Genomic DNA, 14395 nt, shown 5'->3' on the forward strand with positions numbered 1-14395 from the left:
CAGATGTTTCATTATTGTTCTTCAGGATTAAGGTACAAGAAAAACTTCGAAGGAAAAAAAATCTGCAGTGTTCACTCTTAAGGGTTTTTTTTTGAGGGGGGGGGGGGTGGTATTTAGTTTAGTTGTTTACATACCTTGCCTAGTAATTCTCCCAATGTGACATCTTCATGATTGAGAATCCATTTCTTATCCTATGGGGGGGAAAAAAAGTCATTCTAGTCATTTAGTCCAAGCAAGAGTGTATTTCCTATAGGATGCATTTGAAGCAGTGGAAAATGTACCAAAAAGGATACTTTATTTATACCATTCAATCAACCTCACACTAAGAAGTTATAAGCTCAAGATGTTGTAAAACAGATTTAAGAAATGTTGCTACACAATAGTATATTAAAATCTGCACTGTAGCTGACTTCCCTCAGAAATTTCTGGCTTCAAAAAGATAATATCCCTGTAACTATAAAAGCATGTACTTTCCACCTGCTATCAAGGGTTGGCTATGCTATTATTCTTTCCAAAAACAGTTGTGTTGTAAGTACATGAAGGATTTCTATTTTACAATGTAAAATTTCCAATTCTTAGAATTATTTTTCTATACAATCCATATTAAGAGGTTTAAAAAAAAAAAAGACATAATTTAGAGTTACACCTTTCAATGGCACTGCATGTAGTCCCCTATCTTTCCCAAGTAATTTCCTGTGGCATAATAAAGCAACCAACATCAATTGCAATATCACTAGGATACACAAGATCAGAGATGCAAGTATGCCATTATAAAAAAGCATCCCATTATCTGATCTGAAGAACCAATTACTACTTAGGGAATATTTCATCATGTAAAATGTCTTAGCTATTAAACCACACTCAGGGAGGAAGAAGATGGCGGCGAGGGGAGTGCATTGCCCCCGTGTGCCGTGTCACTGTGTGGGAGTATGACGAGTCAGGACTGCTAAAGGCCATCTTGTTAGGAATTTCCAGCAATAGTGGGGTGCTCTGGAACCTGGAGCAAGGATTTCCATCGCACGAGGATCGGCTACGGGGACTCAAACGTGAGAGATTTGTTGCACGGAGGGTAAAACTGCTTATTCAGCAAATCGCCCCGCGGCTAGAGTCTGCAGCGCGCGCTGGGAAACGAGGAGATAGCAGCGCAGGGATACAGCGCTGCAGTTTCTGCCAGCCGTGCAAGCGCCATACTCAGTGCTGAATTCTGGGTTCGAGACGTGGGAAGGAAGCGGTCCATTTCGGTTCTCCACACCGGTCAGACCACAGAGGAGGCCAGCGGCCACCATATTGGAGAGCTGATGTCACCATCCCTGTTTTCGACTGACCGCAGCTCCTTCAGCCATAGAACAGGTAATTTCAGGCTGCCATTCTCCTGCGGCTTGCAGACAGATTACTCAGGCTCAGTGCCTGAGTGCTTCTTGGAGCCTGCTCTTATCAGAGCATACACCGAGCACGGAGCGGCCAAGTTCCGGCTCCCGGAGCTGCCCTGGCCCAGGGCTACGGAGCCCGCGGAAACTGCTGCTTGGAGCCTGCACTCATCAGAGCATACACCAAGCACGGAGCGGCCGAGTTCCAGCTCCCGGAACTGCCCTGGCCCAGGGCTACGGAGCCTGCGGAAACTACTTCTGAGTCCGGGGCCTGCTGAGGACTGGTCAGGAATCACCCGTTGCTTTCGTTACGCGGCAAAGGGAACAAAATGCTGCTATTTGCATAGGATACCAACATGGCAGAGATCTGATGTCATCAGAAAGCGGCGGAGGAGAGAACTTCATCAATACCAGCGGAGAAAGAAACAGTTGGTCTCCTGGTAGGGAGGGTGAGACACAGACACCCGAGTCTCTCTCGATTTGTCGTCGAGCCAGAGGGGAGGAGCCGGGCCGCCGCCCGCGCCCGGAGGAGGCCCAGCGGCTCGCCGGCGAGGTGGTCGCGTGACCCCAATTGGAGAGGGGGCGGAGCGGAGCCGCCACCCGCGCCCGCAAGGTGGGCAGACCCGCGACCCAGTGGTACACGGGCGTGGTAGGAGGGGCAGGGCAGAGCCGCCACCCGTGCCTGCAAGGTAAGCAGACCTGCGACAGACTGGCAGGTCAGGCCCAGCGGCCTGCCAGCGTGGTACACACGTCACCCCAACTGGAGTAGGGGCAGAGCAGAGCCTTTGCCGGTGCCCGGATCAGGCCCTGCCGGTGTGGTGGTCACGTGACCCCAATTGGAGTGGGGGCAGAGCAGAACCGCCACCCGTACCCGCAGGGTGAGCAGACCTGCGACCAACCTGCAGATCAGGCCCAGCGGTCCGCAGGCGTGGAAGGAGGGGCAGTGCAGAGCCGCCGCCCGCGCCTGCAAGGTAGGCAGACCTGTGACAGACAGGCTGATCAGGCCCAGGAGCCTGCCGGCGTGGTACACATGTCACCCCAATTGGAGTAGGGGCAGAGCAGAGTCGACGCCCGTGACAGGAACAGGCCCAGTGACCTGCCTGCGTGGTAGTCACGACACCCCAATTGGAGTAGGGGCAGAGCAGAGCCGCCACCCATGACCAAAAGGTGGGCAGACCTGCGACCGACCGGTGGAACAGACCCAGCGGCCGGCAGGGGTGGTAGGCACGTCACCCCAATTGGAGTAGGAAGAGAACAGAGGCTTCGCCCGTGCCCGGAACAGGCCCAGCGGTCCGCGGGTGTGGTAGACAAGTCACACCAATTGGAGGGGGGGCAGAGCAGAGCCGCCGCCTGCGCCTGCAGGGTAGGCAGACCTGCAACCGAATGGTGGATAAGGCCCGGTGGCCTGCTGGCGTGGTACACTCGTCACCCCAATTGGAGTAGGGGCAGAACAGAGCCACCGCCCGCGCCAGGAACAGGCCCAGTGACCTGCCAGCGTGGTAGTCACGACACTCCAATTGGAGTAAGGAGAGAGCAGAGCCGCCGCCCGCGCCTACAAGGTAGGCAGACCGCCGCCCGACCCTGCAAGGGAGACTTTTCAACTATACAAGAGCAATATAAATATATAGGGGAAAAAAAACATTTCAAAAACACAACAGTTTCACCAAGCAGAAAGAAACGCAAGCAGTATGAAAAGACAAGGAAAGAAAGGACCACAAGCAATGCAGGTCAACGCAACTTTAGAAGAGGTAACAGCTGCAGCAGATGGAATGTCAGATAAAGAATTCAGGATATACATGCTTCAGATGATATGGAGTATCAAGGAAGACATTAGACAGCAAAATCAGACAATGAAAGATCACTTGGACAATGAATTACATAAACAAATCCAAGAAGCAAAAGATCAACTATACAGGGAGATAGAGGTTATAAAAAACAAACAAACAGAAATCCTAGAAATGCAGGAAGCAATAAGCCAACTTAAAAACTCAATGGAGAATACGACCAGCAGAGTAGAACACTTAGAAGATAGAACATCAGACAATGAAGACAAAGTATTTTAACTTGAAAAGAACATAGACAGCTCAGCAAGACTGTTAAGAAACCATGAGCAGAACATCCAAGAAATATGGGATAACATTAAGAGACCAAACTTAAGAGTCATTGGGATACAGGAAGGTATAGAACTCCATACCAAAGGAATGAGCAATCTATTCAGTGAAATAATACGAGAAAAACTTCCCAGACATGAAGAATGAGACAGAATCCCAAATCCTAGAAGCCTACAGGACGCCGAATGTGCAAAATCATAAGAGATCCACACCTAGACACATTATAATGAAGATGCCCAACATACAGAATAAGGAGAGAATTTTAAAAGCTACAAGAGAAAGGAAGTAGATTACATTTAGGGGTAAGCCAATCAGGATAACAGCTAATCTTTCAACACAGACTCTGAAAGCTAGAAGATCCTGGAATAACATATTTCAAACACTGAAAGAAAATGGGTTCCAACCAAGAATTGTGTATCCAGCGAAATTAAGCTTCAGGATGCAAGATGAAATTAAAACCTTCCACGATAAACAAAAGTTTAAAGAATTCCCAGCTAGAAAACCATCTCTTCAAAACATCCTTGGCAAAACATTACAGGAGGAGGAAATGGAAAATAACAATGAAAACCAACAGTGGGAGGTAGGACAGTAAAGGGGGGAAATAATCAAAGAGGAAAACAAACCATGTTTAGTAACATAAATAAACAAATATGGCTGGAAGAACAACCCATATCTCAATAATAACCCTAAATGTTAATGGCTTAAACTCACCAATTAAGAGACACAGGCTAGTAGAATGGATCACAAAACAAGACCCAACAATATGCTGCCTACAGGAGACGCATTTGATAGGAAAAGCCATACATAGGCTGAAGGTGAAAGGTTGGGAAAAATCATATCACTCATATGGACTTCGGAAACAAGCAGGAGTGTCCATACTCATATCAAATAAAATAGATTTCAAGCCAAAGTTAATCAAAAGGGATAAAGAGGGACACTACATACTGCTTAAGGGAACCATCCACCAACAAGACATAACAATCATAAATATTTATGCCCCAAACAATGGTTCAGCTATGTTCATCAAACAAACTCTTCTCAAGTTCAAGAGTCTAATAGACCACCATACCATAATCATGGGAGACTTCAACACACCTCTCTCACCACTGGACAGATCTTCCAAACAAAAGTTGAATAATGAAACTATAGAACTCAACACAATTAATAACCTAGACTTAATTGACATATATAGAATATACCACCCAACATCAAGCAGTTACACTTTTTTCTCAGCAGCACATGGATCCTTCTCAAAAATAGATCATATATTATGTCACAGGGCAACTCTTAGACAATATAAAGGAGTAGAGATAATACCATGCATCCTATCTGATCATAATGGAATGAAACTGAAAATCAACTATAAAAGAAGGAAGGAAAAAGCATACATCACTTGGAGAATGAACAATAGGTTACTGAATGATCAATGGGTTATAGAAGACATCAAGGAGGAAATTAAAAAATTCTTAGAGATAAATGAAAACACAGACACAACATATCGGAATCTATGGGACACACTGAAAGCAGTTCTAAGAGGAAAATTCATTGCTTGGAGTTCATTCCTTAAAAAAAGAAAAAACCAACAAATAAATGATCTCATACTTCATCTCAAAATCCTAGAAAAAGAAGAGCAAAACAACAGCAAAAGAAGTAGAAGGCAAGAAATAATTAAAATAAGAGCTGAAATTAATGAAATCGAAACAAAAGAAACAATTGAAAAAATTGACAAAACTAAAAGTTGGTTCTTTGAAAAAATAAACAAAATCGACAGACCCTTAGCGATGCTAGCGAAGAGAAGAAGAGAGAGATGTCAAATTACTAGCATACGGGATGAAAAAGGCAATATCACAACAGACACTTCAGAAATACAGAAGATAATCAAAAATTATTTTGAATCCTTATACTCCAATAAATTAGAAGATAGTGAAGGCATAGATAAATTTCTTAAGTCATATGATATGCCCAGATTGAGTCAGGAGGATATAGACAACCTAAACAGACCAATATCAATCGAGGAAATAGAAGAAACCATCAAAAGACTACCAACTAAGAAAAGCCCAGGACCGGATGGGTATACAGCAGAATTTTACAAAACCTTTAAAGAGGAACTAATACCAATACTTTTCAAGCTACTTCAGGAAATAGAAAAAGAGGGAGAACTTCCAAATTCATTCTACGAGGCCAACATCACCCTGATACCTAAACCAGACAAAGACACTTCAAAGAACGAAAACTTCAGACCAATATCTCTAATGAACATAGATGCAAAAATCCTCAATGAAATTCTGGTGAATCGGATACAAAAACATATCAAAAAAATTGTGCACCATGATCAAGTAGGAATCATCCCTGGGATGCAAGGCTGGTTCAATATACGGAAATCAATAAATGTTATTCACCACATCAATAGACTTAAAAATAAGAACCATATGATCATCTCGATAGATGCGGAAAAAGCATTCGACAAAGTACAGCATCCCTTTATGTTCAAAACTCTAGAAAAACTAGGGATAACAGGAACATACCTCAATATTGTAAAAGCAATCTATGCTAAGCCTCAGGCTAGCATCATTCTGAATGGAGAAAAACTGAAGCCATTCCCTCTAAAATCTGGAACAAGACAGGGATGCCCTCTCTCTCCACTTCTGTTCAACATAGTTCTCGAAACACTGGCCAGAGCAATTAGACAGACGAAAGAAATTAAAGGCATAAAAATAGGAAAAGAAGAACTTAAATTATGACTATTTGCAGATGATATGATTCTATACCTAGCAGACCCAAAAGGCTCTACCAAGAAACTATTAGAGCTAATAAATGAATTCAGCAAAGTGGCAGGATATAAAATCAACACGCATAAATCAAAGGCATTCCTGTATATCAGCGACAAATCCTCTGAAATGGAAATGAGGACAACCACTCCATTCAAAATATCTTCAAAAAAAAATAAAATACTTGGGAATCAACCTAACAAAAGAGGTGAAAGACTTATACAATGAAAACTACAGAACCCTAAAGAGAGAAATAGAAGAAGATCTTAGAAGATGGAAAAATATACCCTGTTCATGGATAGGCAGAACTAACATCATCAAAATGGCGATATTACCAAAAGTTCTCTATAGGTTTAATGCAATGCCAATCAAAATCCCAATGGCATTTCTTGTAGAAATAGAGAAAGCAATCATGAAATTCATATGGAAAAATAAAAGACCCAGAATAGCAAAAACAATGCTAAGCAGGAAGTGTGAATCAGGCGGTATAGCGATACCAGACTTCAAACTATACTACAGAGCAATAGTAACAAAAACAGCATGGTACTGGTACCAAAACAGGCGGGTGGACCAATGGTACAGAATAGAGGACACAGAGACTAATCCACAAAGCTACAACTATCTTATATTTGATAAAGGAGCTAAAAGCATGCAATGGAGGAAGGATAGCATCTTCAACAAATGGTGTTGGGAAAATTGGAAATCCATATGCAACAAAATGAAACTGAATCCCTTTCTCTCACCATGCACAAAAGTTAATTCAAAATGGATCAGGGAGCTTGATATCAAATCAGAGACACGCTGCCTGATAGAAGAAACAGTTGGCTACGATCTACATACAGTGGGGTCAGGCTCCAAATTCCTCAATAGGACACCCATAGCACAAAAGTTAATAACTAGAATCAACAAATGGGACTTACTCAAACTAAAAAGTTTTTTCTCAGCAAAAGAAACAATAAGAGAGGTTAATAGGGAGCCTATACCCTGGGAACAAATCTTTACTCCTCACACTTCAGCTAGAGCCCTAATATCCAGAGTATTCAAAGAACTCAAAAAATTAGACAATAAGAAAACAAACAACCCAATCAACAAATGGGCCAAGGACCTGAACAGACACTTCTCAGAGGAGGACATACAGTCAATCAACAAGTACATGAAAAAATGCTCACCATCTCTATCTGTCAGAGAAATGCAAATCAAAACCACCCTAAGATACCATCTCACTCCAGTAAGATTGGCAGCCATTATGAAGTCAAACAACAACAAGTGCTGGTGAGGATGTGGGGAAAAGGGTACACTTGTACATTGCTCGTGGGACTGCAAATTGGTGCAGCCAATTTGGAAAGCAGTATGGAGATTTCTTGGAAAGCTGGGAATGGAACCACCATTTGACCCAGCTATTCCCCTTCTCGGTCTATTCCCTAAAGACCTTAAAAGAGCACGCTACAGGGACACTGCTACATCGATGTTCATAGCAGCACAATTCACAATAGCAAGACTGTGGAACCAACCTAGATGCCCTTCAATAGACGAATGGATAAAAAATATGTGGCACTTATACACAATGGAGTATTACTCTGCATTAAAAAATGACAAAATCATAGAATTTCCAGGGAAATGGATGGCATTAGAGCAGATTATGCTAAGTGAAGCTAGCCAATCCCTAAAAAACAAATGCCAAATGTCTTCTTTGATATAAGGAGAGTAATTAAGAACAGAGTAGGGACAAAGAGCAGGAGAAGAAGATTAACATTAAACTGGGATGAGAGGTGGGAGGGAAAGGGAGAGAGAAGGGAAATTGCATGGAAATGGAAGGAGACCCTCAGGGTTATACAAAAGTACATACAAGAGGAAGTGAGGGGAAAGGGAAAAATAATACAAGGGGGAGAAATGAATGACAGTAGAGGGGGTAGAGAGAGAAGTGGGGAGGGGAGGGGGGATAGTAGAGGATAGGAAAGGCAGCAGAACACAACAGACACTAGTATGGCAATATGTAAATCAATGGATGTGTAACTGATGTAATTCTGCAATCTGTATATGGGGTAAAAATGGGAGTTCATAACCCACTTGAATCAAAGTGTGAAATATGATATATCAAGAACTATGTAATGTTTTGAACAACCAACAATAAAAAATTAAAAAAAAATAAACCACACTATACCTTAATGTTTAAAAAAACAACTATTTTTCTAAAGGAGGAATTAAAAAAAAACACAAGTAGGAAGAAGGAAGACAAGGAGGAAGCCAAAGTGAAATAAACAATGAAATAATTATGATCTATGCTATGAGTTATAACAAGTAATCAAAGATTTATCATAACTATGGTTTAAAATGTCCTGGACACCATGTGATATTCAACTACCATCCTCTGAAAGACAGATCAACAAAAGAGACAACACAGGGTTTAAAATGCAATCATCTTTCAATCTAAATGTTAAGTTGAACCTATAAAGGTGTTAGGAAAAACATGGCAGAATATCCTTACAACCAAGGGAGTAAGAAAAGATTTCTTAGGCATAGAAAGCATCCACTATAAAAAAAAAGCAAATTAGATTTAAATCAAAATTACAAACATTTGTTATTTCAAAGGCATCACTTAAAAAATAAAAATGTCTGCCTATAATTCTAGTGGTTGGAGAGGCTGAGACAGGAGGATCTCAACTCCAAGCCCGGCATCAGCAACTTAGCAAAACTGTCTGAAAAAAAGGCTGGGTATGTGGCTCAGTGGTAGAGTGCCCCTGGTTTCCATTACCAGCACCAAAAAGAAAATCTACAGTTGAGAATATTTTTGCAATATTCATATCTAACAAATCTGTATACAGAATATATAGAAACCTGTATCAGTATGGAAAAAAAACTAACAAAAGATGGATAAATACCCAGTAGGCACACCAAAACATTCTTAACATTGCTAGTCATCAGAAACAAATATAAACAGCAGTGGAAGCATTTCACACCTATTAATACACTAAAATTAATAAAATGTGCATTTGTTGTGCTGGGTAATCAATCCCAGGGCCTCATGCATGCCATAGAAAGTGTTATACCACTGAGCTACTTACCAGCCCAGAATACTAAAATTGAAAAAAATTATTTACACTAGGTAATTGTGAGGATGTGGAGCAACTGGAGTGGTCATATGTTGGTGAGAATGCAAAAATGATACCAACACTTGAAAACTATTTGAAGATTTCTTTTAGAGTTTAACATACACCTACCTTATATAGACTAAATACTATTGGATGACAAAAAAGGAACTTACCACAGATCTGAACAATGGAGTATTTGGAAAACATTTTGCTGGGCTAATAAATCCAGGCATATTCTACATAATTATTTCATTTATATAAAATTTTAGAGGAGGATAACTATAATGTTAGAAATCAAAGCAATAGTCATCTGGGTTAGGGGTTGAGAAGGACCATTTATCAAAGGGAAAAAAAGACACTTTGGGAGGTTACGGAAATGGTAATTTTGGGGGGTACTCTACCAATGAGCTAGCCTCCACCCCTTCATTTCTTGATATTTTATTGACCTATACACCTAAAATTCTGTGAAGCATTACTGTGTGGAAATTATATGTACCTCATGTTTTTAATGAAAAATAAATCCTTTTGTTTTCAGCAGCACTTTTTGTTTACTCTTGCCCCACCCCATATATTGTCCAATGCTATTTGAAGAGGTATTTTGAGTTGAGAGCTTTTTTTACTTTTGTCAATGGGAACTAAGTTGTTTAGACCCATCTTTCCACTGTAAGCCACTGAAGAAAGCAGGCTGAAATGTTAACAGAAATAAATCCCTCAAATATCTGATGGTACTAAAGAGCCAAGGAACAACTATTGAACAAAAGCTACTGAACAACAACTGGGAGGTTTAGCTTAAGAAAAGAATCCAAGTTATCAAGGGATAATCAGGAAGGTAGATGTCATATGCATGTATGAAAATGTCACAAAGAAACACATTTGTAAAATCAACATGCTAATGATTGTTTTTTTAAAGATCCTATGATGTATAGATGACTTTCACGTTTAAGTAAATATGCAGGGGCAGCCATTTTCATATTAGACAAGGGGACTTCAAGCCAAAAGTAACCAGATACAAGGTCACTTCATACTGGTTAAGGGACTCAAAAAACAAGATGATATGATTTTAACTATTTATGGCACAAACATGGCTACACCTATATACATAGAACAAATCCTTTTCAATATAAAAAGCCAAATAGACCATAATACAATAAATAATGCTGGGTGATTTCAACACACCTTTCTCACCATTTGATAGGTCATCCTGACATAAATAAAGACTCCTCAAAACTAAAAACACTATATTAATCAAATGGACCTAACAGCCATCTATAGAATATTTTATCCACTGATAAGTGAATTTACCTTCTTTTCAGTGGCACATGGAACTTTCTCTACAGTAGATCTATTTTAGGACACAAAACATGTTAGAATACAAGTAATTTTTTTTTCCTATCAGATTATAATAGAATGAAATTAGAAATCAACAAACCATTTTAACACCTGGAGATGAAATATGCTTTTGTATGTAGAATGGATCACAGAAGAAATCAGGAGATAAAAGTCTTAGGAACAAAAGAAAACAGACACAAGTTATCAAAATCTCTGTACAGTGATAAGGCAGCTAAAAGAGGAAAGTTTATTGAGTTCCTCGATTTAATAGGGAGATACCAAATAAAATACCTAATGGTATACTTTAGGCTTCAGAAAAAGAAGAAAAAAAAAAAATTCCAAAATAGAAGACAGAAACTCAAAGCCAAAAATAGTAAAATTTAGAATTTAAAATACAAAGAGTCAATGCAACAGAACGTTAGTTCTTTGGAATGATAAATAAGAATGATAGAGCTGGGCACAGTGGTGTACAACTATAATCCCAGCAACTAAGGAGGCTGAAACAGGAGGATCTTGAGTTCAAAGCCAGCCTCAGCAATTTAGTGAGGACCAAAGCAACTCAGTAAGAACCATCTCTAAATAAAACTGAAAACAAGGCTGGGGATGTGGCTCAGTGTTCGAATGTCCCTGAGTTCGAACACTGATCACCCCCTCCCCCGAAAAAAGATTGATAGAACCTTAGCCAAACTACACAAAAAAAGAAGACCCAAATTAAGAAAGGAAATAATACCACGAATTTCTGAAACCCAGAGAATTAGAAATTCTTTCATAAATTTATACTCAAATAAACTGGAACATATAGAAGATACTGACAAAATTTTGACGCACATGCCAATAAAGTAAAATTTGTCAGATAATATTCAATATTCTACATTCATTTTCTTAGAAATGATGGAATTTAGCCATAAGATGAAAAACTATATTGATGAATGATAAATCTTTGGATTTGTAAGTTACATACTTTTAGAAAAAAGTGACAGTTATAAAAGAAAATATGAATTATTTTCACTCAGAGTCAGTGAAGAAATTAGGATTTTCTTATGTTTTACATAAGAATTTAAAAATAAGATTTAAAGAAAGCAATATAGAGAATAAGAAGGTCCTTTAACAGGCAATTCAATCTTAGCACCATTTTCTATAGCAGAACACCATGAAATTTTCAATTGGTAACTTAAATCTTGTTTCTATTCCTCAGAAAAACTCTTGGCTTTCAAAAACTAGTTAATTTAAACAAGAGTTAAAATAAAATACTGAGATAAAAACAGTGGTATTGATTAAAATGCTTTCTAAGTAAATTACAGGGAATATTTCTCAAACAACAGATAACTAAAATTCACAACTAAGACATCTGGTTATTTCCAAATGAATTCTTTATATTAGGGTGAATTTTTATATATCAATCTTCCTTATAGTCACACAATGACACCACAAACAAATCACAATGAATATTAATCGTTGAGAGAACATAGTTTACAGAAACTGACTTCATAAACTTAAAGTTTATTCAAAAGATTCACCAAACTTTAAAACTTCAAACTCCTTCCATTTTAGCCCCAGCATTGCAAATAAAACTAGTTGATTTGATATTTACCTCTATTCTTTTTAAAAAGAATGCAAATGAGAAATGGTGTGGCTAACTGGTGAAGAGTGAAAACTGGAAATATGCATCTGAAATATACTTCAATAGCAATAGGACAGTGAATGTAATTTCGTGCTTTTGGGGGAAGGAGGACTCTTGAAGAGAGCAGTTAAGAGGGTGGGTTCAATCCAAATAATATGCATGAATTTCTATAAACAAGCTATCAAAAATTATTTTTCCAGGACCTATTTTAAGATGCAAATTAAAAGATAAAGCATAGATTTTGCCAATTTACTAAAAAATGGTCAAACAGTGAAAAAGAATGGGGGTGGGGGGAGAAAACAGTTTAGAGCCTAGTTCTGAACAGACCTCACTGTATACACGTGTGCATACTCAAGTGTGCTAGAAGTTCAAAGATGTAAGAGTAATGTAAAGGAGCTCAGAGGAACACAAAGCTACATTATGCTAGAAAAATGAGAAAGTTTGAGAGAAGTAACATTTGAGACAAGCCTTAAATATGTATGTAGGATTCTGACAAGCTAAAACGAAAAAGTAATTTTGGTAAAGGCATAGAAATAAGTGGGAATCTTCTTGGTAATGTAAATGTACCAATATGATAGAAGGGAAGAGCTCCAGGGGAGCAGTGTTGGGTAAAAATCTAGAAATGTAGTTTCTAACCCAACTGTGAAAAGCTTAGCCAAGTACTCAAACATTTACTTACCCTTGCAGACCAGTGGTTGCAAATTCTTTAATTTTTTAAAAAAAATCTGAGCCTTTGTTCAAGTATACCAATGCACATTATCCAGCATCTTAAAACACAAAATGATATGGCCATTGGACAAGTTATGTAACAGGAATTCTCTCCATTCTACAGGAGAGAATTACAACTACAAATCCTGGAAATTCAAAAGGCAACCAATGAACTCTGAAAGGTGGTAAGAGAAAGGTAAACTGGTTTGGGACCTAAGGAATAAGGGACCAACACAGAAACACAACAGAAGAAAGCTTTTGTCCAAGACAAGCAACAGAAGGCAGACCAGGCCCATTCTTCCCTGGGTTAATTGGAAGTCCTCAATACCAGGTAAACCCAGATTAATAGAATTTACCCCTTCTGAACAAAGAGACAATATATTGGGGGTAGGAGAATAAAGAATCTTTGGAACTTATGAGAAAACAGAAGATTCACCATTTCTATTATCAGTACTACAAAAAGAAAAGAGTAGAGCCAGAGGGTATTTGGAGAATAATGGCTAAGAATTCCTAAATTGGGCAAAAAACATAAGATTTCAAATTCAAGAAGCTGCTAGAATCTTCAGTAAGTTAAGCGCAAATAAATTCAAGCAAAGATGCATAGAAATCAAACCTAGGAAAATTAAAGACAAAGAAAAGTCTTGAAAGCAGCCACAGAAAAATGACACATGGTGTATAGCAAAACACCACTCCAAAAAGCAGAAATTATGAAGTTCAGAAGGAAGTAGCTCACTGTTTTTGTGTTTTAAAGAACTGTGAAGTAGAAGATAGCAGGGTAGGGGAAGGCTGCATTCCTAGTTGCTCCATGGTTTGAGATTCAAGCAGAAGGAGTAAGATTCTTTGTGAAGTGGGTACAAGTGGACTTCACTAAATCTCAATTTTGGACAATGTCTTAAAGACTTAGAAATTTGGTACATTAAACAAAGAAGACAGACTACATTGGAGCCAAGCCAGTTGTTGCAACAACAGCATTGGTTCAGAACAGGCGGAGGGAGAACACAGAATCAATGGATAGATTTCATATGGAAAAACCTGAAGTTAGATAATCAGCCTACATTTAGCTGATCCAGAGGATGCACTGTGCTCTTGCAGAGGCAAGAGCTTGAAGCAACCATCCAACAAGCTACTGCTGTGGGAGCTGGGAGATGTAAGCAATGCCTACATTGTCCTGACAAAAACCTTCCATGTAGCCTAGGATAAACCTTGAATAGGAGCAAAACAGGCAATGAGGATATTTTACCCAGGGGTAATTCAAGTCAGAAAAACAAAGGGGATCCCAGCTTACTTACCCCTTTGAGTCTAGTAGCTCACACCTGAAGTGGGTGGGGAATCTGAACAAGCAGGTGTGAATACGCTCAGACTAAGCCTGCGAAGTCTGGAAAGGCTGTGTTTATGGGCAACA

At 39.3% G+C, this 14395-nt stretch overlaps 1 protein-coding gene across 7 annotated transcripts in view; it reads right to left on the reverse strand.

Moving 5' to 3' along the window:
• The window catches only part of Fer (FER tyrosine kinase), a 456651-nt gene that overhangs the window by 155103 nt on the left and 287153 nt on the right, over positions 1 to 14395 (reverse strand). For all 7 annotated transcript variants that reach the window (XM_046460091.2, XM_046460093.2, XM_046460092.2 and 4 more), the window contains one exon: positions 135 to 191. In XM_046460091.2, coding sequence (XP_046316047.1) covers positions 135 to 191 — 57 coding nt within the window. Of the gene's footprint in view, positions 1 to 134; positions 192 to 14395 lie in introns of those variants that run through there.

This window comes from Marmota monax, unplaced genomic scaffold (genome assembly GCF_021218885.2).
Source record: "Marmota monax isolate L192 unplaced genomic scaffold, Marmota_monax_Labrador192_F-V1.1 WCK01_AAM20220418_F8-fsc00006, whole genome shotgun sequence".
In the NCBI taxonomy this organism is placed as follows: Eukaryota; Metazoa; Chordata; class Mammalia; order Rodentia; family Sciuridae; genus Marmota; species Marmota monax.